The sequence below is a fragment of the Lonchura striata genome, chromosome 23 (assembly GCF_046129695.1).
Source record: "Lonchura striata isolate bLonStr1 chromosome 23, bLonStr1.mat, whole genome shotgun sequence".
Taxonomy (NCBI): domain Eukaryota; kingdom Metazoa; phylum Chordata; class Aves; order Passeriformes; family Estrildidae; genus Lonchura; species Lonchura striata.
In genome coordinates this window covers 10030959-10050620 of record NC_134625.1, presented here as the reverse complement: position 1 = coordinate 10050620, position 19662 = coordinate 10030959, and the positions used below count along the sequence as shown (strand labels likewise).

General features: G+C 64.2%; 2 protein-coding genes across 2 annotated transcripts; both read left to right on the top strand.

The window, feature by feature from the left end:
* Nucleotides 1-414: 414 nt before the first annotated feature.
* On the top strand, nucleotides 415-4024 carry IL10RA (interleukin 10 receptor subunit alpha). The gene is made up of 7 exons (XM_021530096.3): nucleotides 415-577; nucleotides 1308-1428; nucleotides 1517-1695; nucleotides 1978-2138; nucleotides 2451-2601; nucleotides 2758-2882; nucleotides 3015-4024. Exons 1-7 carry the CDS (start codon nucleotides 514-516, stop codon nucleotides 3924-3926), a joined length of 1713 nt encoding a protein of 570 aa, XP_021385771.2. The 5' UTR covers nucleotides 415-513; the 3' UTR covers nucleotides 3927-4024.
* Nucleotides 4025-12076: 8052 nt separating this feature from the next.
* On the top strand, nucleotides 12077-19405 carry TMPRSS4 (transmembrane serine protease 4). The gene is made up of 12 exons (XM_077788081.1): nucleotides 12077-12085; nucleotides 15278-15308; nucleotides 15390-15503; nucleotides 15642-15794; nucleotides 15881-16010; nucleotides 16690-16791; nucleotides 16869-16909; nucleotides 18087-18246; nucleotides 18347-18513; nucleotides 18716-18811; nucleotides 18934-19073; nucleotides 19208-19405. Exons 1-12 carry the CDS (start codon nucleotides 12077-12079, stop codon nucleotides 19403-19405), a joined length of 1341 nt encoding a protein of 446 aa, XP_077644207.1.
* Nucleotides 19406-19662: the final 257 nt, after the last annotated feature.

Sequence of the window (19662 nt, the reverse complement as noted above, 5' to 3'; positions counted from 1 at the left end):
GGCTGAGCCCAAAGGAAAGCCAGAACCCCCTCCTGGGGCTCCAGGGCTGGCAGAACCTGGCTGGATCCAGCTGCTGGCAGGACAGGGCACGGTGCTGTGCTCAGGAAAACCCCTGTGCCAGGTCACCCTCCTGTGCCAGGTCACTCTGGGTGCCAACACTCACCTGTGCCTCTGTGCCTTTCACATCTCATTTCACAGCAAAGCAGCAAAGGCAGAGACATCACTCACTCGTACGTGCCTTTCTCGGCACCCCCAGCTCTGCTCAGAAAAGCCCCAGAATTGTTCCTTTCAAGCTCTGTTGGAAAAGCCCAGCCCAGGCTGAGGCTTTGGCTGGGGGTGAGTGGGTGGACAGCGAAGAGAAGTGGAAGTGGCTGCTCAGTGACTTTCCTGGCGCTGTTTGAACGCCTCCAAGACGTCACTGGGCCAGCCCCTGGGGGAAAAACGAGCGCTCAGCTCCCGCCGGGGCACAGCCTGGCCCCGCGCTCGCCCCGCAGCCCCGGAGGATGCTGAGCCATGGTCCCCTCTGCCACCGCCCTGGCGCTGTGCCTGGCACTGCTCCTTGCCTGCCCCACGCACGGTGAGTCTCTCCTGCCGGCGTTCACCTCCCTGCTGGCCGGGGTGGGCTCCTTGGGGTGGGGGATAAGCTGGGAGCCACAGCCTGGACACTTTGCTGGGTGCTCAGCCCTCAGATCAGCATTTTGGAGCAGGTTATGTCCAGGGCTCCCCGCTCACCGCTTGCCTTTCACTGCTGGCTGGGAGCCCAAAGGGGCACCAGCCTCGCTTGTCCCCACCGGTGTCACCGTGAGGGGCCACGGCCACTGGGGACACAGTGCTGGGCTGGGGGGCTGCCAGCAGGCAGCAGCTGCCGGGGACCCCTGCAAGGGAGAGGTGGCAGATGTTATCAGCGGGGCTTTTCTGCCAGGTGACAACACAGAGATGTAGCAGGAGGTGTGAAAAAGTCTGGTTTCACCCAGGCAGCAGATGAGCAAAACAGGAAAGCCGAGTCCAAACAGAGCTGGCGGTGAACGGCAGGGGCTGGGGGATGCAAATACAGCTCCTTCCTGGGGCTGAAAACACCAAGCCCCAGCTGGGCTGTCCCAAAAAAAGAAAGAGGAAGACGAGAGGGCTGAGTAAATCCTGGAAGCTGGACAGAGAAGTCTGGGTGAACGCTTGCACGCTTTGGGTGATGAGTGCTGTTACGTCACCCAGCACCCGCCACCCACGAGCGGGTGACGCTCAGGAGGCTGTCCCCGTGGGGCTGGGGTGGGACAGGGCTGTGCAGCCCCCTGAGCTCGGTGTGCCCGCAGGTGAGGAGCTGCCGAGCCCCCGGGCCGTGCGCTTCGCCGCGCGGACGGGCTGGCACCTGCTGCGGTGGGAGCCGGGGCACGGCTGCCCCAGCGACGCCCGCTACGAGGTGGAGTACATCGTGTGAGTAACAGCGAGGGGCAACGCGGGCTCCCGCCCTGCCCGGGCTCTGCTCCAGCTCCCTGCTCACCCCTGCCGCTTCTCCCCACAGCTATGGCGCGGGAACCCCCTGGACAGCCGTCCCAGGGTGCAGGAACACCTCGGAGCACTCCTGCGACCTCACCCCCTACACCCCGGACCCGGAGCGGCGCTACCACGCGCGGGTCAGGGCCGTGGCCGGGAACCACACGTCCTCCTGGCAAAAGACCCACGGATTCTTCCCACAGCAAGGTGGGCTGGGGCCTGCTCCACCCTGGGCTGGAGCTGGTGGGATCAGGGTGCCGGGAAAGAACCGTGGGATGAACGAGAGCTGGGATATTTCCTCCCACACCTTCCTGGAGGGCCAAGAAAGAACCGTGGGATGAACGAGAGCTGGGATATTTCCTCCCACACCTTGCTGGGACAGCCCCAGGATGGGTGGGACGGTCACAGCTCAGTCTGGGGCTGCAGGGCTGAGAGCTGTGAACAGGAACCGGCCCTGACCTGCTGTTGTGGCTGTTTTTTTGCTTCCAGCTGGCGTGCACCTGGTGGGCCAGAGCCTCTCCGTGATGGGCAACTCCATCCAGGTGCGGCTGCTCCTCCACGCCGGGAACACCAGCCTGGAGCACAGCGACTTCCAGAAGGAAATGACTCGGTACCACGTGTACATCAGGAGGACACGGGACAACCACACGGTGAGACGAGCTGAGCTGCTGCTCCCATGTTGTTCCCGTGCTGTCCCACGCGGTGCTGCTCAAGTGGAGAAACAGATTGTTAAAGCACGGTCCTCTGTAGGAGTAGGTGCTGGGCTTTCTCACAGCTACAGCAGCACCGAGAGGCTTCTCAGCATGGTCTTTGGCAGACTTTTGCAGCTCTTGTAGATTTTGGATCCAGCTGCTGTCATCGTTGTCACAGCACAGCCTGGGGAGTTTTGCCAGGGGATGGCAGAGGAGGAGGAGGGAGGGAAGCAGGAGCGCTCGGGTGCCAGCCTGTGCTGTCCCTTGCAGGTCACCATGGTGAAGAACAGCACCGAGTTCACCCTCAGGGAGCTGTTCTGGGTGACAGAGTACTGCCTGAGCGTGGAGCCCAGCATGGCCCACAGGCCCGTCCCCGCCAGGCGCAGCGGCGAGCAGTGCGTCACCACCGGCCGCAGGGACAGTAAGTGGGACCAGGGCAGGGGGCACCACGGCATGCAGACCCCCCCCAGCCTCCCGGCCCTGCGAGGGTGGGGGTCCATGCCAGGGCAGCCTCTCGGTGCGCTGTGCATGGAGGAATCCCCCTCTCCCCCTCACCTGGTCACGTCCTCTCGAGCAGGGAGCGCAGAGCTTCTCCCGGACATCCTCAGCTCCTCCTTCATCATCCTCTCCTTGCTGGGCCTCCTGGGGGCTCTGCTGGCGTGCACCTACATAAGGAAACCTGTGAGGACTCCGTCCGCCCTGGTAAGGCAGGGACAGCGCCTTTGGGGCCAGAGCAAGGGTGCAGGCTCGGGGAGAGCTGCGAGAGGCAGGCACCAACCAGGGAGGAAGCACAGCTTCCTCTTTCTCTACTCTTCCCTCTTTCTCTCCCCGCAGAAATCCTTCATGAAGCAGAGCTCGCTCTGGTTGGAGCACGAGCCCCCATCCTCGGGCAGCCTGGATGCAGACCCCATCCAGCAGCTCTTCCTGTGCCAGAAGGAGCCCCAGCTGGGCGGCAGCCCTGGCAGCAGCACCAGCACGGCCCAGCTGCCCCTGGAGCAGGGCTGGATGCTCCCAGCATGGCCCAAGGACCAGCTGGGCCCCGTGGGGAGCAGAGACAGCAGCAGCACCAGCACCGACAGTGGCATCTGCCTGCACGTCCCCTCCTCTTCCTCTTCTTCCTCCTCCTCCTCCCTGAGCTGCTCCACGGGCCCCGAGCCCCAGGGCTACAGGCAGCAGCTGCCCACGGCCGAGGACAGCGGGGCGGGCTTGGAGAGCCCCTGCCCTGCTCCGGGGAACGCCAGCCCAGGGCAGCCCGGGCTGTGCCCTGCCACCAGCCAAGCAGACGTGGAGTTCCGGGGGTACCTGCAGCAGTCCAAGGGCACCGTGGAGCCACAGAGGGCCCCAGGCAAGGCAGAGCCCCTCTCGGGCCGTGCAGGGTCCGTGCAGGGCCTGGGCAGCACCGACACCGTGCTGGACATGGAGTGCTCCGAGCTGGCTGTGTCCAAAGGGTATTTGAAGCAGTCCTCCCCTGAGCATCCCCTGACACAGGACCTTGCTGCGTGGGGAGCTCCTTCCTGTGACTTCTCCAGCCAGGTGGGGCTCCAAGGCTCCACTCTGCTGAGCTGGGCAGCCCCAGGTGCTCCACTGACCCCCAAAGCCAGCCCTGATCTGAAAACTCCCTTCGACCTGAACATCTTCAACAACGCTGCCTTCCCAGGCACTCTGCTGCTCGTGCCCAGCCTCAGCTCCAGCTGGATCACAGCCCTGGGCCAGCTCAGCGGGGACAGCAAGGACAGCCACCTGTGACCCATCCCTGGGGCCACCAGCCCTGGGGACAGCAAGGACAGCCACCTGTGACCCATCCCCTGGGGCCACCAGCCCTGGGGACAGCAAGGACAGCCACCTGTGACCCATCCCTGGGGCCACCAGCCCTGGGGACAGCAAGGACAGCCGCCTGTGACCCATCCCTGGGGCCACCAGCCCTGGGGACAGCAAGGACAGCCGCCTGTGACCCATCCCTGGGGCCACCAGCCCTGGGGACAGCAAGGACAGCCGCCTGTGACCCATCCCTGGGGCCACCAGCCCTGGGGACAGCAAGGACAGCCACCTGTGACCCATCCCTGGGGCCACCAGCCCTGGGGACAGCAAGGACAGCCACCTGTGACCCATCCCTGGGGCCACCAGCCCTGGGGACAGCAAGGACAGCCGCCTGTGATCCCCTGGGGCCACCAGCCCTGGGGACAGCAAGGACAGCCGCCTGTGACCCATCCCTGGGGCCACCAGCCCCGCGCTCGGACCCAACTACCTCGTCTGCCACTGGATAAGCTACCCCTGAGCCCTGAATGTCCATGCCCAGGCCCAGCCCTGGCCCAGGAGCAGCAGCTCAGCCGCTGCTGGGCTGCTTTGCCCCCGTCCTGCGGTGGCAGCCCCCAGTGCACCCCTGCAGCCACCCCAGCTGGTGGCAGACAGGGATGGGCTGTGCTGGAGGGGCTCATCCCGACCTCCTCGGGCCACCAAGGACACGCTCCAGGCCACCTCTGCCTTGTCTGCCCTCCTCAGCACGGGCTGCAGGGCCACCCTCGGGGCCTGGGCTGGTCCTGGGCTTCCACTTCTCCCTTTCCTGGGCCAGCTGGGCTCCTCCTGCTGACGTCCCCACTCCTGGTGCCATCCCAGCCTTTCACAACGCAGGCACGTCAGGCTGACATCAGCACCGTGCTGCTGGCAGCACGGGGCTCCTGCCCTGCCTGACCCCACACAGGACAGGCCAAGGGACTTTCCTGACCCTACAGAGACCCTGCAGCACCCAGCCCCTCTGGGAGAGCCCAGGGCAGGATATGGGATGCACCCACGAGCCCAGCATGAGGCAGGGCAGTCCTACCCACACTATGGTCTGTGTTCTGCCGCTGCTGGATACAGACATTATTTATTGCATTTGTAAATACAGAAAGGACGTGATGTTATTTATCTGGTCCATTTGTCTGTTCATCCTCTCTTAGGGCCAAGCTGAGCTTTCTGTTTCCAGATTTGGATGTTCCCCACCAGCAAGAGGCAATGTGCCTTTGCCTCGCATGGGGAAGAGCATTTCCACAACTCAGCTGGGGAAAAGGAGAACCAAGGCAGCTCTCCAGGAGCTCCTCACGCACCCGAGCTCCTGGGGGGCTCTCCCTGAGGAGTTTGTGGGAGCAATCAGCAGAGGAGCAGCAGGGAAAAGGAGCTGGGCAGCTCACAGTGCTCCCACAGGGATGCACATCCCATGGGACATCACCCGGGAAGGGCAGGAGGAAAGGCAGTCAGGGCTCTGCTCAGCCAGGCTGGGCTCGATGATCTCAGAAGTATTTTCCAAACTAATTACTTCTGTGATGCTGTGAGCAAATGCCACCCAAATGGAAACAGGATGAGCCCCAGCAGCTCGCCCTGGGCCACCCTCCAGGTCGCAGGGAAGTTTTTCCAAACGTCACTCCACTTCCAGGAACCTTCACGGTGGGAAGTAAAACTGCTGGTGGAAATGCTCCTCAGGGAATGTGGCTTTCAGGTGAAGGGTTTTTGGTTTTATTTTCAGCTTTTCCAGCCCAGGCAGGAGGAGGGGGCTGACCCTTGCTGTGTTTCCTTCTCTTACATCTCACGTGGCGCTGCTCACACGTGAGATCCATCCCTGCATCCCACAGGGATGTGGAGGCACTGGGAGCCTCCTCCTGCCCCTCCACTGGCCCCATCTCTTCTGCCTCTGCATATTTTGGGGGTTAGAGCTTTTTTATTTTTCATTTTTTTCAACTTCCTCTGGAAAACAGAGTCATCAAAAGCACGGCTCTTCGTTGTTTTTCTTTTAAACGCCGCTGACGTCAGGCCCCATGGGTGGATCCTGCATCACGCAGGGCTCTGCTGGCTCCTGCTCACCACGGAGGGCTCCCAGCCCCCAGGAGCTGGCATTTCCCCTCTCCAGGAGCAGTCAGAGGTCTCCTTTCAGCCAGGAGAAAGCCACAGACCGCAGGGTTTAGCTTTGATGGCCGAGAGCACAGCTGGTCTGGAAATCCCACTCTGTCTTCACTGCTTTCCCTACCACGTGGCTCTCATGAGTTTTTCTTTGCTTTTCTTCTGAGAGAGACTTGCAGAGAAATGGTCCCAAGGCCCCCCGTGCCTCACCAGCCCCGCTGGCCAAGCAGAGCCCCTCTGTGGCCACAGAACCTCCCCACGGCTGTTCCTGTCCTCCAGGCACTCCCACAGCCACTTGTCCTGCTGAGACCAAAGGCAACTGGCACAAAAATCCAGGAATAACTTCCACAGGGGCTTTCTGAGGTGTTTCCTTGCACTGGGAGTGTGAAGAACCAACTTCCACTTCGGTGCAGGTATTGGATGGAGGAGGAGGAGGAGGACTGGGAGAGATTCCCCATTTCCTCACGGTGTTTCCTGCAGTGGCTCAAATCCAGTCGCTCAGTTCTGGGGCTCCTCCTCAGCTGGTTCCCTAAGGGGCAGCTCAGTGCCGGGTCTCTGGGGGTGCAGGAGGCTGGGAGGTCTCTGAGCCGTGGGGAATGGGGCTGATTTCTCCAGGATCAGTGCTGAGGAATCCTGGATGAGGCTGCATCCTCTCCCTCCATCCCCAACGAGGGGAAGGTGCAGCAGTGCCGGCCCAGGCACCTCCTGTGCCCCTGTGGCTGCACAGGGCCGGTGAGAGAACTGCAGAGGGAGGAGGTGCCCAGGGAATTGGTGGAGTTTCCCTCTCTGGAGACATTCCAAACCCACCTGGGTGCGTTCCTGTGTCACCTGCTCCAGGTGACCTTGGACCAGCTGGTCTCCAGAGGTCCCTTCCAGCCCCAAGATTCTGTGATTCTGGGAAGCTTTTTTAGCAACAGAAACTTCGCCGTTTCGGTTGAAATCCAACAAATTCAGGGGCTGTTTCTTACAGAAGTGAAAACAAAGGGATTCCCCCCGGGCAGTTTTGGTTGCTTTTTCTGTTGGTGCCAGGCTGTGAGTAAGAGGAAGTTCTGCAAGAGCACCCAGGCTCCAGCCCCATCCCTCTGTCCCTGGCCACACTTCCCCTCCCTGGGACAGCAGGAAGGAAACACAAACCAAAACCTGTGTGGGGAGAAACCAAAACCAGAGCTCGGGGAAAGCCTCTGAAGCCCCAGAGCCACAGGCAGGACTTCTGCTGGGAAAACCTTGGGACTGTCCTGAGGAAAGCTGTGATGCCCAGGGGCTACAAGGCAGTGGGGAGGCTTCAGGGCACAGCACTGGGGGGCAGGGGAGGACAAAGGGATGTCCTTCCTACCTGCTCAGCAGCCCAGCTGTCACCTCACAGCCCCTGGTTGTGGAAGGGCTCGTAGCCACTGCCCGAGGTGCCCAGCGAGCCACTGATGCTGAACGGTGGCACCAGCTGCAGTGCCACCGACCCCAGCCCGCTGCAGGGAAAGCAGAGAGGTCACCAAGCTGCCCGTCCTCCTCCAGCCCCCTGCCAACAGCAGAACTGGCTGAGCAGAGGGCTTGTGACACCTTGGCACTGCACAAAGGGAGCTGCCAGCCTGCCCCTGTCCCCCCGTGGCGTCACTCACCGCGAGTGGTAGAAGCTGAAGACAAAGTCAGGCCCTGGGGAGGCGGGAGGAAGAGGAGGGAGAGTGTCAGAGCCATGTGTTGCTTTGCCGTGAGTGGCAGGGTGGGGACAGGCAGGACAGGCACCAGGACATCGCTGTGCATCCCCCTCCTCAGCTCAGAGTGCCCCCAGCTTGGCCCTGAGCCCCCTGCACCAGCGGTTCCCCTGTCCCGTGGTCCCCACGGCCCAATCCCTGCAGTCCTGTGCTTTGAGCCCCCCTGCCCTGTCCCTCTGTCCCCTGCCCTGTCCCCCTGTCCCCTGCCCTGTCCCCTTGTCCCACTGTCCCCTGCCCTGTCCCTCTGTCCCCTGCCCTGTCCCCTTGTCCCGCTCTCCCCTGCCCTGTCCCTCTGTCCCCTGCCCTGTCCCCTTGTCCCGCTCTCCCCTGCCCTGTCCCTCTGTCCCCTGCCCTGTCTCCCTGTCCCCTGCCCTGTCCCCTTGTCCCTCTGTCCCCTGCCCTGTCCCTCTGTCCCCTGCCCTGTCCCCTTGTCCCGCTGTCCCCTGCCCTGTCCCGCTGTCCCCTGCCCTGTCCTCTTGTCCCGCTGTCCCCTGCCCTGTCCCCCTGTCCCCTGCCCTGTCCTCTTGTCCCGGTGTCCCCTGCCCTGTCCCCTGCCGTACTCACGGCGCTGGCAGCGGCCCCGCCGGTACCACCGGATGAAGGTGTAGCCAAAACTCGCCAGGACCAGCAGGGCCAGCCCGATGCCCAGGACAACCCCGATCACCTTGCTGGGCTCTTGTCCTGGGGAGCAGAGGGAGCGGGGCTCTGCAGACACACACGGGGAGGCTGGGGTCCCCGCTGTCCCCTGCGGGACACCCGGCAGCGGGGGTACAGCTCTCCACGTGTGCTGTCCCCACGGCAGGGAGGGTCTGCACCCGCCGGGGCTGCCAGGACCGTGACACGGAGTTCTGCTGTCCCCAAAGCCCCATGACGGACACCACGGCTGTCCCCAGGTGAGCTGGCAGGCGGGACGTGGCCACCCGGACCGCGCCGTGTCCCCACTGCCGGTCCCACTCGCGCCCTCGTGGGGTGATGCTCCTTTCCCGGCGGCGCTGGAGCCATTTCTGGGCTGGCAGTTCCCTCTAGAGGATGGTTTTTGTCAGGGCCAGCAGCCGCTGCCGCCAGCACCGGGCTGGCACAGGGCACGGACGGGGCTGTGCGGGCTCTGCACCGCCCCATGCCTGCCCTCCCCGGGCGGCGTCTGGCAAAACCCAGCCCCGACCAACGCTCCCGGAGCTGTCAGGACACCGAGGTGCCCGGCACAGCCGCCGAGCATCGATTCCCGTGCGGACAGCCCTGCTGGGGCCGTGCCGGGAGGGCGCAGGGGGTTTGGGCGCTGCCAGCGCAGGGCACCGGGACGGGCTTCAACGCGGCCCCGGGGGCGAGGAGCCGGAAAGGGATGACCTAAGAGCAGCTAAATTTAGGCAGATGCCAGCGGAGTGAGAGCATTTCCCCTGTGGTCACAGTGTTTACGCAGCGAGCGCAGTCCCAGCGCAGCACCGCCCGCTGGGACGGACAAACAGCCGAAAGGATGCGGCGGAGCACCGGCCGCAGCCCCGGGGCTGGCGGGGGAGGAGCAGGACCGGCCCCGCTCTTCCTTTCTCCTCCAGCCGGCGCTGCCAGGGCTCAGGATGTGTGGGTGGCCGTGTTCGTGCCGGGGCAGGGCGAGCTGCAGCGCCGCGACCCCCGGAGCGGGCGAGGCCGGGCGGCCGCCGTGAGTCACGGCCGGGGCTGCGCGCCGGGAGCCGCGTGGTGCAAGAGCCTCCCTGAATCAGCCGCTGCCGAAACTGCCCCGTCCCCACGCCCGCTGCCCGTGGGAGGTGCCGGCGGTGTGCCCAGGCCCTGCCCCGTGCCCTGCCCTGGCACCCTCGGGAGCAGAGCCCGCATCCCCGGGGATGGCTCTGAGCGCTGCTCGGGCACAGCCACGCCGGCAGCCAGCCCCAGCTCATGGGGCAGAGGGGAGGACGGTCGCCAAAGCACTGCCCATGCCGTGAACATCCCACCTGTGCCCCGGGAGGGGGAAAAGGCCTCACCTGTCGGGGGGTCCATGTCCCGTGCGGTGCCACGGGAGCTGCTCTCGGTTATCCCGGCCTGGAGCTGCTGCTCAGAGCCCTGTCTGTGATGGAGCTGCCACGTCTCGTCTGTCCTCTGTCCCCTGGTGACACGGCTGCCTCCCTGCAGCGAGGCTGGGCACCAGTCCTGGCCCGCTGGTCCAACTGGTTCGCAGGGAGAAAGCAGAGGAGCTGCAGCAGACACGACCGAGGGCACATCGCCGTGCCCAGCCTGCCTGTGCCCGCAGCTCTGCCCTCCCTCTGCTGGAAGAGGCTGAACTGGGAGGACTGGGAGCCTCAGGGGCAGGGACAGCCTGGACACAGGTGTGTCCAGCTCTGGCAAGGTGCCCGAGTGGCCGTGCCCTCCGATTGCCACCTCCCAGCAAGACCAGCAGCCAGGAAGGTGGCAGAGACCCACGCAGAACCCAGGCTGGGGACCTCAGGCAGGACCCCAGGGGACAGGGAAGGACAGGGGTGACCTTCAGCAGCTGCCCCCAGTCAGACACATCCCAGAGCGATGCACTTACGCTCTACTTGATCATCTCCTCCAAGTCCCAAACCAGAGTGACACTTGGGAATCAGCCCCTGTTTGCAGAAAGAGGGAAAACCACCTCCTGCGGCTGCAGGGATCAGTGACCAAAAACCAGCTGCAGCCCTGAACAGCTGGAACCTGGGCAAAACTCCTCCCTGCTTCGTGCTGCTGTGCCAGGCACGGCCTCCAACCCTGCCCTGCCCCACATCGGTGTCCGTGGGCGGCCAGGGCAGGAGCAGCTCTGCCAACCTCGGTGCCAAGAGCAGCAGTGGGGCCTGGGGGGTGGCAGAGGCAGCAGAACACGGTGGGGAGAGCAGGAATTGCAGCCCCCGGGGGCTGGGACAGGCTGAGGGGTGTGTCTGTGTGGCTCAGGGTCACTCGGGTCACTCAGAGCCCTGGGCCAGCCCGGCCTGACCTGTGCCTGACCCCAGCGGAGCCAGATGCCCGGAAAGCCGTGCCACAGCAGGCTCGGGGGCAGGGGAGGGTGCCCGGCTGCAGACGCCTGCACTCCAGGAAGGAAGCAGAGCCCCGGAGGCGCGGGGCTGTGACACAACACCTGCAGGGCTGAGCTGCGTCCTCGGAGCCTTCGCATCCCCGAGGGAGGAGCGGCTGCTGCTGCTGTGCCACCCTCCCGGGCTGCTGTCCCTGCCACGGCAGCAGGGCTGGCACCCGGATGCTCTGGGGAGGCTGCCAGGACCTGCCAGGTGCACCAGGGAGCAAAGCCTGCCCAGCCCTCACTGCTGCAGCCCGTAGAACATTTTTCAACCCAAAACGTGCCACAGTAGCCCAGCAGGATGCTCCCTAAATCCCACATCCCCTGGGCATCGCATGGAGCACGAGGGCTGAGGTGCCCACAGCTCCCAGTGTGAGTGTGGGGAGGGTGCCCCTTACCTGCAGAGCCACAGGTGGATGCCTGGCCAGGCTGTGGGAGCGGGCAGGATCCCTGCTGGCAGGGGTGAGCTGGCACAGCGATGGCACGGCTCCCTGAGGAGTTGCAGGCCGGGAAAGCTGGATTTCCACAGGAGAAGGGGGTAATTAGCTGCTTGGCACATCCTGCACACCCAGCACATCCAGACTGAGTGTGCAGAGGGCAGCAGCAGCTCCCCGACCCCAGCCCGCTCCCTGGGCCACCCTCACCCCGCTGGGGTGCTGCCTCCTGCACACCTCAAATCCTGCCAGGCTAAGGCAAACCACTCCATCCCAGAGGGATTGGTTATTCCTGAATAATCACAGATCCATAACCCTCTGCCCCCCTCGCAGCCTGGGTGACATTCCACGGGCATCCGCCTGCCTTCCCTTTAACTTCCCGCAGCCCTGCCAACCTGACCTGGGGACACACAGCCCGAGTGACCCAGAGCACAAACTCTCCTCCTTTCCTCCTCCACCTACTCAGACCTCGGCTTGACAACAACCCAGCGCAACGCGGAAGAGCCGGACAAAGAGCGGCATGGCCGTGGATCCTCTTATCGTCAGGAGGAGCAGGAAAAATCAGTCCGTTCACTTCTGATAAGTATTTGGTGACAGCAGCCCCGCAGGTGAGTCACCCGCCGGGGCAGATGCTGGGGAGATTACCGCAGGTGGTGTGCTGCTGATAGACCGGTGTTGGGTTACAATACAAACCGGGATTCCTGTTTCACAACTCCCCTCGTGGGTTTTAAGGAGGGCCGGGGCGGTCCTGCCCCAGTGCGAGCCCGGCGTGGGCACGGAGCGCAGGCTGCGCAGGGAGCATCGCCTCCCCGGTCCCGCAGCGGGACATCTGCCGGCTTTCCGCGGGCGGAGGGAGCACGCCGGAGCTGGATGGACATGGTGAGTCGCTGTCCCCGGCCCCGGGATGGCACCGGCCCCCCGCGCACCCCGCGCTCCCAGCCCGGAGCGGTGCCCAGGGGATGCGGCAGCCCAGGCCCAAGGAGCTGCTGCTCCCCAGCAGCCAAGGAAGGGTTTCCCCCTGCTCCTCACACCTCACACAGTGCTTGGGCACCCCCGAGCTCTCGCTCCCACGTTTCTGGGGCTGCCTTTCCCTCTCCCGGCCCTGGCAGCAGACAAACAAGGCAGTGTCCCCCATGCCAAGGGGAACAGGACCTTCCAAAGGGTCTTATCCCACTCCTGGGCACTGCCTGGGGGAGAGCCAGGCCCTCCCAGCCTCCAGCACAGCTGCCAAGGCCTCTGCTCAGCACAGGGGACACACCTGCAGCGCCCTGTGCAGGAAAAGCCACGGCCACCAAACCCCAGGCTGGCATGCAGTTCCTCCCTGGGAGGGACACGCTTCCCCAAGAGGGCAGATGCCAGACACGGATGACCAAGCTCGCCGGGCACTGCAGAACCTCCACCAGCGGGACATCAACCCCAGCAGGGTGGGGAGCTCCCTGCCTGCAGTGTCTGCACACACCCACGGGTTAAATCCCCGCAGCCAAGGAGCCACCCTCGGAATCTGATGGCCCCATGAAGCCTGGCTGGGTGAGGGAGACTCCCACCTGCTCCCGAGGGAGGGACGAAGGCCAGCTCAGCTCAACTCAGCACCCCCAGCATGGAACCTCTGCTGAAAGGGGTGGGAGGTTCAGCAGAGCTCGTGGGCTGGCGCTGGCACAGCTGGAGCCTGGCATGGCCACGGTGACACCAAGGGAGAGCGCAGCAAGGGAGCTCAATTAGTCACGGCAGCACGGAGTTCTGCAGGAGAGAATGGCTTTGGATTTAACCAGTGCAGCTCTTACTCATGGTGGGGCTTGAGAGGAGTCATGGAGAGGCAGCTCCAAGCTCTCAATCCCTTGGAAACAGAAGAGGTTCACGGACAGAAGAAAATGCAAAAAAAACCCAAAACCCTGTGATCACCCATCTCATCAGCACCCACACCAGACATCGTGTCATGGAAAGGATCCCAGCCGTGGATGACATGATGGGGACAGCTCTGGGCAGCGTGGGGACAGCTCTGGGCAGTGTGGGGACAGAGGGACAGCCGTGCTGCTGCAGTGGGACGTGATGGGGACAGCTCTGGGCAGCATGGACAGAGGGACAGCTGTGCTGCTGTAGTGGGACGTGATGGGGACAGCTCTGGGCAGCGTGGGGACAGAGGGACAGCTGTGCTGCTGAGTGGGACATGATGGGGACAGCTCTGGGCAGCGTGGGGACAGCCGTGCTGCTGCAGTGGGGCCTGGAGGATCCATCTCGGGACCGTTCCCACAGGGAACCGTTAGGATCCCATTATCCAGGTGGTGCCCGGCCCAGGTCCAGGTGACACAGGAGGTCAGCATGAGGAAGGACCAGCCCCACGTACCCTGGGCTGCCAGAGGATGGTGCAGCATTACAAAAGTCCCCAGGCCTCCCGGAGTTCTTCCCTTCTGTGCAGAGAGGTGGCTCAGGAAGATGCAGGACCCAGGTTCCTCTTTCCACCCTGCCCTCCTGCTCCCAGCAGCTCCCAGCCACCAGGAACGGGCTCTGCACCCCAGGAGCTGAGCAGAGCCCGTCCAGGGGTGGGGAATTTGGCACAAGCTGCCCACACTCGGCACGGGTGCCAGCTGAGCCTGGCTTTGGGACAAAGGCTGCTGACATTTCCTCAAGGAGCCAGACTCCAACGTGCTGGGACACAGCCACACGGCACCAGGCAGGACCCAGTCCTCCCCTGCACAGGTCACTGCTTGTTCCCAAAACCAGCAGCCCCAGCCATGCTGAGGGACACGACGGGGAGGCAACAGCTCCTGGCTCACAAAGCCAGCCTGCCTTTGTGAGCTAGCCCAGGGATAATGGCTGGGCACTTGCTGTAAAACGCTGCTGGAAGGGTGTGCATGCACGGCTAAACATGCTGGCACGGTGACTCGGGCAGGGAGGGCTCACCTCTCCTCTGAGCCTGGCACTCAGCCCCCTCCAGCTGTGCCACATGCCCAGTGCCCCCAGCTGCTCTGCCAGGCCCCAGCCTCTGCGCCCTGGGGTGGCACAGGGCCCTCTGCTCTCCTTTGGCGTGACCAACACCATCACCTCCAAACCTGTGCTGCTCTTGGAGTCCCGCTGGAGCAAAGGCTTCCGAAGCCCTCCTGGATGATGCACCTGGGTCTGTGGGCTTCTCACAGCGGGTTGGACCTTCCTCACCTCTGCCCATGCCAAAATCCTGTCTTACCTGTGGTGGCAGAGTCCAGAAGAACAGGAGAAGAGCTCACTGGGGCTGGCAGGGCGAGGATGGGAGCAGGCTCACTGCAGCAGGAGCACCTTTGCAAAGGGCTGCTCTGTGGCACAGCACAACCACGGCTGGAAAACACTGAACAGACACTGACAGCGCCCACCTGAACCCTCCCGAAGGGCTCCAGCCCACCCAGCACCCACCCTGCCACGCCGGGGCTCTCTCTACGAGGAGTTGTTGCAGGATAACTCGGAGCAGCTCAAGCGGATCGATGCCTGAGTCATCCCCTCCAGCCCCGGCTGTGTTTACCCGTCTCTTAGCAGCGGCACAGCCCTGCCTCCCTCCCTCCCTGGTTCCCCTGGCTCGGGCTGGTTCCTCGGGTGTTCCTGCAGCCCGGCAGGGAGCTCCGGGGCTGTGCCCCCCGCTCCTGACCCTGCTGCAGCCACAGCCCCCCGTGGTGATGTGCCCCGTCTGTGCCACAGCCCCGCAGGCGCGGGGATTTTGACTCGGGGTGTCTGTGCGCAGCAGAGAGAGCCTCTTTCACAACATCTGCGAGTTTTTAAGCCTCAGGTGTGTTAATGACAGTAACTCTATACCACTGGGAGCCACTTACTGGAACTGCACGGGTGGTGTATATGGGAACAAGGTGGCAGGTGACCCCAGGTGACCCAGAGCTGGGCGTTGTCACTTCAGGACAAGCCACCCCCATTCCCAGCAGCTCTAAAGCCACCTCGGGTGAAGGTTGGGCCCATTTCCCTGCTCATCCCTGCTGCCCTCCCTGGGCTGTGAGCTCACCAAGGGCCAGCTGCCCTGAGCACAGCTGCCCTCCCACCTCCCAGCTGCTTTTTGCCTGCAGTTCCAGCCCCTGACTGGTTTTCCTCTCTGGTTTGCAGGACTCGGCCTCGGAGCGGCTCAACGGCAGAGGTAACAGCGGTGGGAGCTGGGAGAGAGGAGAGGTGCCAGGCTGAGCCCAGCCATGCCGGGCCATGCTCCTCTGTGTTGCAGGTCCCTGCATGAGACCCAAATCCTCCAGGACATCGGAGTCCTTCAAGCGGGTCGGGATCCTCGTCCTGGCCGTGGTGCTCACCCTCGCCTGCCTGGTGGCCATCGGGTTCCTGGGTACACTCCTGACTCTTCCCCTCCTTCCCCATGGCCACGGCTCAGCCAACACAGACCCAGCTCCTCGCTGATTCCCCCGGGGCAGCCGCAGGCCTGCCCTGAGCTGGAGCTCAGCGCTGAGCCCCCCTCTCCCTCTAGTGAAGATTTACCTGGAGCACCACTACCTGTTCTGCAAGCAGCCGCTGAAGCTGGTGCCGCTGAAGCAGGTGTGTGACGGGCAGCTGGACTGTCTGCAGGGCGAGGACGAGGCCAACTGTCCCCAGTGGGTCCCCGAGGGGCCACCAGCCGGGGGTGAGTGCAGGACACCCCGCCAGAGCTCGGGGGGCTGGGCTGCTGCGGCCGCCCCGTGCTGAAGCTGACTTTGTGTCTGCCTCCAGCCCGCGTTTCCAAAGACAGATCCATCCTGCAGGTGCTCCAGAGCCACACTCAAACCTGGTCCTGTGTGTGCCATGACCACTTCACCCCGGCGCTGGCCAGAGCTGCCTGTGAGCAGATGGGCTACAGCAGGTACCCGGCTGCTTCCCTTGCCTCACCTCCCCTCTTCCCTAAAAGCTCTGCTGGAGTGGGGCTCTGCTAACCTGGGAAGCACTCAGAGCTCGGCACTACTGGTTCCAGTCCATCCCCACCTCCCTGAGTCCCCAGGAGCTGACTCGGAGCCTCCTGTGAGAGCAGAGTGCTGTGCCCTGCTCTGTCACAGCCCACGGGCATCATGCCCTGCTCCTGCTCTTCCTCCGTGCCCCCTGCCCAACCCAGAGCAGCCCAGCGTCTCCCTGCCAACACAGCTCACCTGGGGAGCGAGGCTCAGGGCCCTGCCCTTCCCTTTGAAGACGGGTTCTGGTGCTTAAGCCACTGTAGGAGCCCAGACTGAGTCAAACCCGGCATTTTCCAGGCCCAAAAAGTCACTGATTGAGGCTTTGAACACAGGTCCCAAATGTCACAGCAGCAAGGAGCTCCCTGAGCTCTCCCAGAGCCACCTCCTCATCCCCTGCACAGCAGGGAACGCTCTCCCCTCCTTCAGCTGCTCCTGGGCTCGGTGTCCCGGCCCTCCAGGGCTGTGACATCCCCACTTTGGCATCCCTGTCCCACAGAAACCCCTTTTTCCTTTGGGATCCAGGCTCCCGAGGCGCTGAGGCACCAGTGCCCGTCCTCCCCACCCCTGAAGCCCTGTCCCCCCCGTGCCTTCCAGCACCCCAGCTTTCCAGGGCGTGGAGGCGAGCGCCGGGCAGCCGCTGCCTCCCCGCGAGGTGGTGCTGAGCAACGGGAGCCTGCAGGTGCTCGAGCCAGGCAGGTGAGTGGGGACCCCGAGCAGGAGCCTCTGGGACCTGGCAGGGCAGCCAAATCCAGCTCTGCTCCTTCCTCCCGCAGGAAATGCCTCTCGGGGCTGGTCGTGTCACTCTTTTGTTCCAGTAAGTACCATGATGGTGCCTGGGCATTGCGGGCACTGGGGTCTCATCCTGCTCCAGGTCCTTGCTGTTGGCACTGCCCTGGGAGGGCGTGGCTCCATCCCGAGCCCATCCAGCAGTGCTTGCACTAGGAAAGATGGATTTAATTACTGCTCCCTCATTAAGGCAGCACAAACCTCCCAGCAATGAAACACCTGAGGGAGCCTTACCCAGCATGGGCTTACCTTTACCAGAGAATTACCTTGATTAAACTAATTATCCCGGGGGGGCTGGAGAAGGCAGGGGGCGGCTGGGCCCCTTCCAGCAAGCCTGGGGATCAGGGGTGACAGTGGCGTTGTGGGGATGAGGGTGACAGGGGTGCTGTGGGGATGAGGGTGACAGTGGTGCTGTGGGGATGAGGGTGACCCCACTGTGGGGATGAGGGTGACAGTGGTGCTGGGGGATGATGGTGACAGCGCTGTGGGGATGAGGGTGACAGCGCTGTGGGGATGAGGGTGACAGTGGTGCTGTGGGGATGAGGGTGACCCCACTGTGGGGATGAGGGTGACAGTGGTGCTGGGGGATGATGGTGACAGCGCTGTGGGGATGAGGGTGACAGCGCTGTGGGGATGAGGGTGACAGTGGTGCTGTGGGGATGAGGGTGACCCCACTGTGGGGATGAGGGTGACAGTGGTGCTGGGGGATGATGGTGACAGCGCTGTGGGGATGAGGGTGACAGCGCTGTGGGGATGAGGGTGACAGCGGTGCTGTGGGGATGAGGGTGACAGCACTGTGAGGATGAGGGTGACAGTACTGTGAGGATGAGGATGACAGCACTGTGGGGATGAGGGTGACAGTGCTGTGGGGATGAGGGTGACAGCGGTGCTGTGGGGATGAGGGTGACCCCACTGTGGGGATGAGGGTGACAGTGCTGTGGGGATGAGGGTGACAGCGGTGCTGTGGGGATGAGGGTGACCCCACTGTGGGGATGAGGGTGACAGTGGTGCTGGGGGATGATGTGACAGCGGTGCTGTGGGGATGAGGGTGACAGTGGTGCTGTGGGGATGAGGGTGACAGCACTGTGGGGATGAGGGTGACAGCACTGTGGGGATGAGGGTGACAGTGCCAAGGGGTTGAGGCACCCTGGCCGCGCTGCTGTCGCTGGGAGCCTCGGTTCGCGCTGTCCCCCGTGTCCCCACAGACTGCGGGCAGAGCGTGCGGACCCCGCGGGTGCTGGGGGGCAGCCCGGCCGCCATCGAGGCCTGGCCCTGGCAGGTCAGCCTGCAGTACAGGAGGGAGCACATCTGCGGGGGCAGCATCATCGGGCCCGGCTGGGTGCTGACGGCCGCGCACTGCTTCACGTGAGCGCCACTCCTCAGATCTCCCCGAATTATCGGCGCCCACGGGGCTCTGCGCCCGTCCCCACGGGGCACGGGCGGTGACAGCGCTGTCTGTGCACAGGAACAACCCCATCATCCAGAGCTGGCGTGTGAAGGCCGGTTCGGACCTCCTGTCAGGCGCCGCCACCATCGCGGTGGAGAAGGTGTTCCTGGCGGAGGTGACGCCCGCGTCCCCCAAGGACAACGACATCGCCCTGGTGAAGCTGCACTCCCCCGTGCGTGACTCAGGTGGGTCTGGCAAAGCCCTGCCTGGGGCGGTGGCACAGGTGTCCCCTGTTGGCACTGAGCATTGGGCTGGGATGGCGATGCCCGGCGTGGCAGCGTCCCACGGGCACCGGGCGCTGGAGCAGGGAGGGGGTGCCCAGCTGGTGGCTGTCCCCAGCCGGTGTGTGCCCCTTCCCTGCGAGCCCCACTCACATCTCCTCTGCAGACAGCACCAAGCCCATCTGCCTGCCCTACTTCGATGAGGAGCTGGTGCCGGGCACACCCCTGTGGGTGATCGGCTGGGGCTACACAGAGGAGCACGGTGAGTGGCACAGCGAGGGGGTGACAGGGACGAGGCAGAGCCCGCAGTGCTGCCGGTGGGAGCAGCGGGGCTGAGGGTCCCTCCTGGCCGCGGGTCCCTCTGAGAGGCCGTGTGTCACCCAGGGAAGCTGTCGGAGCGCCTGCAGCAGGCCGAGGTGGAGCTCATCGACAAGAGGAGCTGCAACCTGGCCGCCTACCACGGCGATGTCACCGACAGGATGCTGTGTGCCGGCCTGCCCCAGGGCGGTGTGGACACCTGCCAGGTGGGAGCCCGGGCTGGGCACGGGGCTGGGTGAGCCCAAACCCATCCCTGATACGGCTCCTTTGAGGGAAGAGCTGTCTGGGGACGGCTGCTGCGAGGGCTCTGCGGGGCCATCTGAGGGTCTGTCCTTGCCAGGGGGACAGCGGCGGGCCCCTCCTGTACTCAGGCGGGCACTGGCAGGTGGTGGGCATCGTCAGCTGGGGCCAGGGCTGCGGGACCCCCAGCACTCCCGGCGTCTACACCAGCGTCCGTGCCTACCTCGACTGGATCTCCGCCGTGCGCAGGGTCAGTGGTGCCGTCCTGCCCGGGGAGACAGCAGCTCCCTTCAGCTGAGCTGCCTCCCGAAGGACACAGCTGCTTTCCTCTCGCTTTTGGCTGCCCTCTCAAAGCTTTCAATTGCTTCTGTGCCTCTCTCTCCTCGCAGTCGGAGCTCTGAGACCTGCCGGAACAGGTCGCTCCTCGCCCCGAGCCTCCCTCCCCATCCCTCTGCCCTTGCTCTGGCAGCAGCAGGGCCGTGGATCTCCAGCCACGGAAGGTGAGCAGAGGCTCCCAAACCCTCGCTGGCAGCTGTGATTTAGGGAGCCAGAGCC

Excerpts from the sequence above, each read along its gene's own strand:
- TMPRSS4 (XM_077788081.1), top strand. Across the intron at positions 15,309-15,389 it reads GGAGCGGCTCAACGGCAGAG|GTCCCTGCATGAGACCCAAA; the intron begins GTAACAGCGGTG and ends TCTGTGTTGCAG. Across the intron at positions 15,795-15,880 it reads CGAGGGGCCACCAGCCGGGG|CCCGCGTTTCCAAAGACAGA; the intron begins GTGAGTGCAGGA and ends GTCTGCCTCCAG.
- IL10RA (XM_021530096.3), top strand. The coding sequence starts at position 514 with ATGGTCCCCTCTGCCACCGCCCTGGCGCTGTGCCTGGCACTGCTCCTT. Across the intron at positions 578-1,307 it reads CCTTGCCTGCCCCACGCACG|GTGAGGAGCTGCCGAGCCCC; the intron begins GTGAGTCTCTCC and ends GTGTGCCCGCAG. Across the intron at positions 1,429-1,516 it reads TACGAGGTGGAGTACATCGT|CTATGGCGCGGGAACCCCCT; the intron begins GTGAGTAACAGC and ends TTCTCCCCACAG.